Source organism: Triticum aestivum, chromosome 6D, assembly GCF_018294505.1.
Source record: "Triticum aestivum cultivar Chinese Spring chromosome 6D, IWGSC CS RefSeq v2.1, whole genome shotgun sequence".
In the NCBI taxonomy this organism is placed as follows: Eukaryota; Viridiplantae; Streptophyta; class Magnoliopsida; order Poales; family Poaceae; genus Triticum; species Triticum aestivum.
In genome coordinates, this window is record NC_057811.1 from 14,503,048 (window position 1) to 14,510,807 (window position 7,760).

The 7,760-nt window shown below is 48.6% G+C and overlaps 1 protein-coding gene across 1 annotated transcript; it reads right to left on the minus strand.

Moving 5' to 3' along the window:
• Window positions 1-1,190: 1,190 nt before the first annotated feature.
• LOC123143092 (pentatricopeptide repeat-containing protein At1g28690, mitochondrial-like) lies at window positions 1,191-2,923 on the minus strand. The gene has a single exon (XM_044561896.1). It carries the CDS (start codon window positions 2,779-2,781, stop codon window positions 1,234-1,236), a length of 1,548 nt encoding a protein of 515 aa, XP_044417831.1. The 5' UTR covers window positions 2,782-2,923; the 3' UTR covers window positions 1,191-1,233.
• Between the last annotated feature and the right edge of the window lie 4,837 nt (window positions 2,924-7,760).

Here is a 7,760-nt window from a genome sequence, read left to right on the forward strand (position 1 = left end):
CTCTGTAAACTTTTTAAGATCGTTTAGATCTTATAAAAAGTTTACAGAGGGAGTAGAAGTTAGAACCCAAATTTAAGTCCTTCTGGATAGCTAGCACAAAGTCAAGTCAATTATCAAAACAGCTTGCTGTAGCTGGTGACTAACTAGGGGGTATAAGCAACCAAGAAAATGTGTTCTAGAACTAAATGCTTTGTAATATTTGCATTTGACAAATGTCAATGCCAGCAGCATTTGTAGTCGCAACTCATACATTATTTGTGTATCAAAGGAGATCTATGTACCGCCGTATCATGCAATTCGGACGGTAGATAACTAACCATAGACAGTTTTCCAACATAAATATCAATGACCAGTGTTAATTAGTGTTACCTCCAGTTGTGCTCTTTTTGCTTAGTTATTTCCATTACGATACCTATAAATAGTGCTTCGTGGAACAAGAGCAAAGATGCACTAAAGGTTCTGTTGGACATGCTTTATGTCTAACACTCCTATGTTGAAGATATGCATAACATTCAATCTGGATCAATCTCACACTATGAACATAGGAAAAATTATCACTCCCCAGGGATTTAATCAGGGAATATGATATTCTTCAATCAACAAGAAAATATATTTTAGCTCGGAAAAGGATTTACACAGGGAATACAATATTTGCCTGTTGCTAGTTGAGTTCCAGAATGAACCACTCCCTTTCTCAGCTCCATCAGTACTACAGTGCAGTTCTCCCCTCAACCAGAAACATACTCCAATCAGTAAAACTGGAAACAGAAGGAACAATGATCTGCAAAATCTGGTTATATGCAAGCAATAGCATGCTCTAAATACAACAAGTCACCCTTTGCAGCCAAGCAATGAGCAGAACAGTCTAAGCCAAATCTTTGTTGCCGTCAATTATATATACTCATGGAAATTGATATATGGAGGTCCTACAATCTGCTATTGAAGTAGAGCTACGTAGTAGGAGTATGTTTGATTAAGTTGGCCTAGCTTACATAAATAAACCTCTTTGTTGTATTTCAGTGACTAATTAAGTTGATACAGGTTGTATTAAGATTTGTGAGCTACTCTGCATTGTAAATAAGTGGACTACGCTAACTAAGCGACCATGCATGTCCAGAATCGATCAGACATTGTACGCTTTCCTTTTGCTGTTGGAGCACCAAAGCCCAAGAACAAATCAACAAAGGAAGGAAATCCCCCAAAATATCATGAAAAAATCACCGTTAATTTGCATCAGTTGACAGGTGGACAGTTGTCAGACCCAACCCAGCTGCATGCTGCGTCTTTGAGCACACCACGCTGTTTCATCATCTCTCTAACTTGGTGCACAGAGTCCCATTTTCCGGCGGCCGCAAGGGTGTTGGAGAAGGCCATGTAGGCGCCCGGTCTCCCGGCGCGGCTCAACTCAAATACCTCCCTTGATGCAACATTGGCAATGTCCACGTCGCCGTGCAGGGTAGCCGCCCCAAGGAGGGCCGCCCACACGTCAGAGTTTGGCCTTGTCGGTATCCCCCTGACAAAATCGTATGCCTGACGCACGCTGCCGAACCTGCCCAACAGGTCCACCATGCAAGCGTAGTGTTCCATCCGTGGTTTGAGCGAGCAGTCGCGCTCCATGCTCTGGAACACCTCCTGGCCTCGGGACAGCAGTCCGGCGCGCGCGCACGCCGACAGGGCGCTCAGGAATGTGGCATGATTTGGCCTGACGCCCCGCTGCTGCCCCCGCATCTCCTCCAACAGCAAGAGAGCCTCGTCTGAAAGGCCGTTCTTCCCGTACCCGTCGATCATCGAAGTCCATGTGATGACGTTCCTCTCTGCCATCCCGTCGAACACCCTCCGCCCCTCCTCAACTCGTCCGCACTTGGAGTACATGTCGAGCAGCGCACTCCCTGCCTTGATGTCAGAGATGACCTTGCTCTTGATGACCTGGCAGTGCACCTGCTCCCCGAGCTCCGGCGACGACAAGAGGGAGCACGCGCCAAGCACGCTCACGCATGTCGACACCGTCGGCCGGAACCTCGCTCGCTGCATCGCCTTGAACACCTCCAGCGAGCTCTCCGCGGTCTCCTCCGTCTTGCTGTACCCCTCCACCATCGCGTTGTACACCACGACGTCCTTCTCCTCCATCCCGTCGAATATGGCCTCGGCATCCCTGTACAGCCCTTGGTTCATGCAGCCGACGATCAGCGCCGTCGAGCACACCACGCTCGGCTTCGGCACCATGCCGTACACCCGCCGAGCATAGCCCAGCGACGCGTTCTTCACGTAGGCGTCCACCAACGCCGCGAAGAGGATGTCATCAAACTCCGCGAGCGACCTCACGACGCGCGCGTGGACCTCCCTCGCCGCGCGGGGCAGCGCCAGCGCGGCCGACAGCTTGAGCGCCATGGACAGCGCGAACACGTCGAGGCGCCCCGTGGAGGCCGCGAGCCGCCGCACGATCCCCAGCGCCTCCCAGGGGAGCCCCAGGCGGAAGTACCCGGCGACGAGGTAGTTGTGCGCGGCGCCGGTCGGGCGGGGCATTCCGTCGAACACCGCGCGGGCGTTGCGGTGGGAGCCGCACCGCAGGTGCAGGATGAGGATCTTGACGGAGAGGTCGGCGGTGGGGCGGAGCCCGGACTTGAGGAGCTGCGCGTGGAGGCTCTGCGACTCGCGACGCGGCGGGGGCGCGTTGATGATGCTCTGGACCGCGGCGGCCAGGGCCGCGGCGGTGCGCAGGTAGCGGGGCACGCGTGAGGTTACGGAGCAAGAATGGCGCCAGTGGGAGTTTGTTTCTTGCATCTCGCCGCCGGCGGCCCGGCAGCTCGCCGGAGGCTTCGGCTCGGGCCTTTGGGTGTGAGGACCCTTCGAACAACTCCGGCAGCGAACGAGAGAGGCAGGCGAGTACAGAATGTTGCCTTTTCTTCAGAGATGCCTCGTACAGGTTTCAGAAGTTCAGTTCAAGTACTCAATTGTCACACAGGTTTCACAAATCTCACACCGTCAAGTCGTCCGTCAATAGATCTCAGCCGTCCGCCGCCATCATGGACCTGGTGGGCAGTGGAGAGTGGAGACGCGACACTCCCCTCCGGTTGAGATGGAGAGAATTGGAATTAGTGGAGATCAATAATTTAATTTATTTAGGTATATAGAATTGGCGCGACTTAAAATCGTTTATGTAGGACATTGTATTCCTCCCCAGCAGAATGATCTTCAGGTATTGTAGTCCGACGTACCTTCCTTTGAGCAATCGCGGCATTTCTTTTCTTTCCTTCTTGCGGGGTAAAGGAAGATTTCATTGCTCAAGGAAGCATATCAGCCTTAGACAAGTTTACAATAGAGTCCTGCCCCGAACACAGCCAGACCGCGGTACGGAGAGTGCAACGACCATACGCTGCAAGCGCATTCCGCGAGTGACTAATGAGAGTAAAAAAAATCTCCCTAGGGTTAGCAGTTGCTACCCTACGAATCTCCTCTATGTGCACTCAGTACTGAGGCTGATCCTCCGAATGCATCTTCAGCGTCGACACGGCTTCTGCACTATCCATCTCCACTATGATGAGCAGCATTTCCTTTCTTGACCATGTGGTGTGCTAGAATAACTTTAGGGAGATGGAGACTTGCTGCCAAATCCACCGGATCGGGTAGCTCGGTGAACACCAACGAGTAATTGGCGATGAAGGGCTTGAGCTGTGAGACATGGGAGACCGTATGGATCAAGCTTGTCGGAGGAACATCGAGCATGTACGCGGCCTTGTCGATGCGTTCGGGTGTTTTTGAACGGTCCAAAGTACTTGAGAGTGAACTTGATGTAGGGATGATTCACCAACGAAGATTGTGCATAGGGTTGGAGCTTGAGGAGGACGCCCTCGTCGACGGAAAACTCGCGGTCCTTGCGACGCTTGTCCACATGTGCCTTCATACGCTCATGTGTGTGCTAGAGGTGCTCCCACAACACGGTGAGGAAGTCTTGCGATCCGCCGCCAGCTCGGCGAGGGATGCTGGCAGATCGTCGACCATCATTGACATAGTGGCATAGTTGGGGTCGACGTCTTAGAGGCATACACCTTAGTGGGGTATGATACGATGAATTATACCAGAACTCTTTGATAACCCAAGAGCATAGGGGGACGCAACAATCTACAATGTTAAGTATAAACTCAAAATTCAAAACTAGGAGGTCAAAGAATATTTGTAAGTTTTAGTTGTTTAGTCGTCAATTCAAATGAATACTTGCTTGGAGAATTTATCAGTAGCAATGAGAACATGATGAATGTATTGTTGTATGTAAGTAGCTAGCATAGCAGCAGAAATACCTGGCAAATGCCAAGTATAAATAAATTAACTTAAAGAGGGCAAGTAGTAATATTAAAGTAGGCATAGAAATGGATATTGTGATGTTGCATGGATGACACTAACTTACATTTTGGTCCCAATCCTCTCAGCGTGCAAAGTGTCCACCTCAATGTCCCACTAAGCAATGCATTTAAGTCTTCTCTTCCATTGAACCATGCAAAATCTGCCACATAAGAGTCATGCATTTAACTTATAAATTACAATTATTTTTGCATTAGTCTATGCACATAACACTGCCACATCATATATTCATGTTAGTCATCCTTCACATTTTTGTTCGAACGGATATTTTTTAACTATAACTCAAAAGTTTTTGTTCTATTTTTAGAGACTTTCTTTTATTGACTTTCAAGCTTATACTTTCGTTTCATTAGATTTAATTATTTTTGTCAACTATTTACGCATTTTTTAACAAAGTTACCGCAGCAATGTGGAGAGAGAGTCATCCTCACTACTCTATTTTAGAGTTACATTAACTCCAAGCCATCTTCTGCTGCAAAACGTTTCTTATTTTTATTTTCTTACTCTTTTTCTCCTTACCGTGTGTCGGTTGTTCCCCATTAGATCGCTTAGGAACCTGGCATCAGTCAGTCACAGAAAAAATACAGTCAGACACAAGGGAATAGATCCGTCGGCCGAAATCCATAAAACAGGTCATGCGCGCACGCACCGGTCAAGAGGCGAAAAACCCCAAAAAATCAGAGGCCGAGGACCGCTTCCCAGGTGCGGAACCCCAAGCCCCCGGCCATTCCCCTCCCAGGAACACGCGGAAGGCACACCGGCGTCTGGGCCTGCAGAGGCGAGGGTGGCCCAGAGTGATGGCGCACGAAACAGAGGAGAAGGCGGGCGGGCGGGCAAAGCGTTATCTCTGCGGGTGGGCGCAAGACAGGCAGGGAATGCGGGCTGGTCACGGTGGTGGTGACGGCAACGGAGGCCTAGGGTTTAGTGCGATCGTGGGTGGCGAGCAGCGGTCGCGGTGGGATTTTGGGCAGCTCCAGTGGGAGAAAGAAGGGGGGAATGTCGTTGTTACCGCGTCCCTCCCTGGCTCTTCCTTCCCCTTCTGCCCGCGCCATGACCGTCTCGTCACGGGCCAGTGTAGTAGCAGCAGTGGCTTCTGAGCTGTAAATGTCAGGTCTCTCCCCCACCCCACCCCCACCATTGGACCAAAAGGAGTTGAATGTAATAATGTCATTATTGAGCAATAATTGTGGTGCATTTATTATGGGGGCAGAAAAGACAAAGGACATTAATTCTACTAGATGGAGATGGTGGGACGTATCCGTCAGAGTATTTTATCATCACGGTAAGCACGTGCTTTAATATTAGTAATGGAAAATAATTACGGTCAAACAGCTGGTGATAGATCAGACCAGATTGCTAGGGTGGGGCCGAGGTGAGTTGGCCTGGTGCAAGGATCGATATAGTTGACTAGAGGGGGGTGAATAGGCAACTAACAATTTTTAGCTTTTCTTTACCAGTTTAAACTTTGCATCAAAGTAGGTTGTCTAGATATGCAACTAGGTGAGCAACCTATATGATGCAAACAACAAGCACACAAGCAAGCAAGGGATGCAACACAATATAAGCTTGCACAAGTAAAGGTATGAGATAACCAAGAGTGGAGTCGGTGAAGACGAGGATGTGTTACCGAAGTTCCTTCCCTTTGAGAGGAAGTACGTCTCCGTTGGAGCGGTGTGGAGGCACAATACTCCCCAAGAAGCCACTAGGGCCACCGTATTCTCCTCACGCCCTCACACAATGCGAGATGCCGTGATTCCACTATTGGTGCCTTTGGAGGCAGCGACCGGACCTTTACAAACAAGGTTGGGGCAATCTCCACAACTTAATTGGGGGCTCCTAACGACACCACGAAGCTTCACCACAATGGAATATGGCTCCGCGGTGACCTCAACCGTCTAGGGTGCTCAAACACCCAAGAGTAACAACATCCGCAAGGGATTAGTGGGGGGAATCAAATTTCTCTTGGTGGAAGTGTAGATCGGGGCCTTCTCAACCAATCCCTAGAAAATCAACAAGTTTGATTGGCTAGGGAGAGAGATCGGGTGAAAATGGAGCTTAGAGCAACAATGGAGCTTAGGGATGGAAGAGGTGATCAACTCGGAGAAGAAGACTCCCCTTATATAGTGATAGGACAAATCCAACCGTTATCCACTTACTCGGCCCGCGACGTGCGGTACTACTGCACCAGACATGCGGTACTACCGCAAGGGCCTGCGGTACTACCGCGGGGCATTGCGGTATGCTACCTCTTGAGCACTGCGTTGGTTTTCCCTTGAAGAGGAAAGGGTGATGCAACAAAGTAGCGTAAGTATTTCCCTCAGTTTTTGAGAACCGAGGTATCAATCCAGTAGGAGGCTACGCGCTAGTCCCTCGCACCTACACAAACAAATAAATCCTTGCAACCAACGCGATAAGGGTTTGTCAATCCCTACACTGTCACTTACGAGAGTGAGATCTGATAGATATGATAAGATAATATTTTTGGTAATTTTATGATAAAGATGCAAAGTAAAATAAAAGCAACGAAAATAACTAAGTGTTGGAAGATTAATATGATGGAAAATAGACCCAGGGGCCATAGGTTTCACTAGTGGCTTCTCTCAAGAGCATAAGTATTTTACGGTGGGTGAACAAATTACTGTTGAGCAATTGACAGAATTGAGCATAGTTATGAGAATATCTAGGTATGATCATGTATATAGGCATCACGTCCGAGACAAGTAGACCGACTCCTGCCTGCATCTACTACTATTACTCCACACATCGACCGCCATCCAGCATGCATCTAGAGTATTAAGTTCATAAGAACAGAGTAACGCTTTAAGCAAGATGACATGATCAATGTAGAGGGATAAATTCATGCAATATGATTAAAAAAACCATCTTGTTATCCTCGATGGCAACAATACAATACATGCCTTGCTGCCCCTACTGTCACTGGGAAAGGACACCGCAAGATTGAACCCAAAGCTAAGCACTTCTCCCATTGCAAGAAAGATCAATCTAGTAGGCCAAACCAAACTGATAATTCGAAGAGACTTGCAAAGATAACCAATCATACATAAAAGAATTCAGAAGATTCAAATATTGTTCATAGATAAACTTGATCATAAACCCACAATTCATCGGTCTCAACAAACACACCGCAAAAGAAGATTACATCGAATAGATCTCCACAAGAGAGGGGGAGAACATTGTATTGAGATCCAAAAAGAGAGAGGAAGCCATCTAGCTAATAACTATGGACCCGAAGGTCTGAGGTAAACTACTCACACTTCATCGGAGAGGCTATGGTGTTGATGTAGAAGCCCTCCGTGATCGATGCCCCCTCCGGCAGAGCTCCGGAACAGGCCCCAAGATGGGATCTCGTGGCTACAGAAGGTTGCGGCGGTGGAATTAGGTTT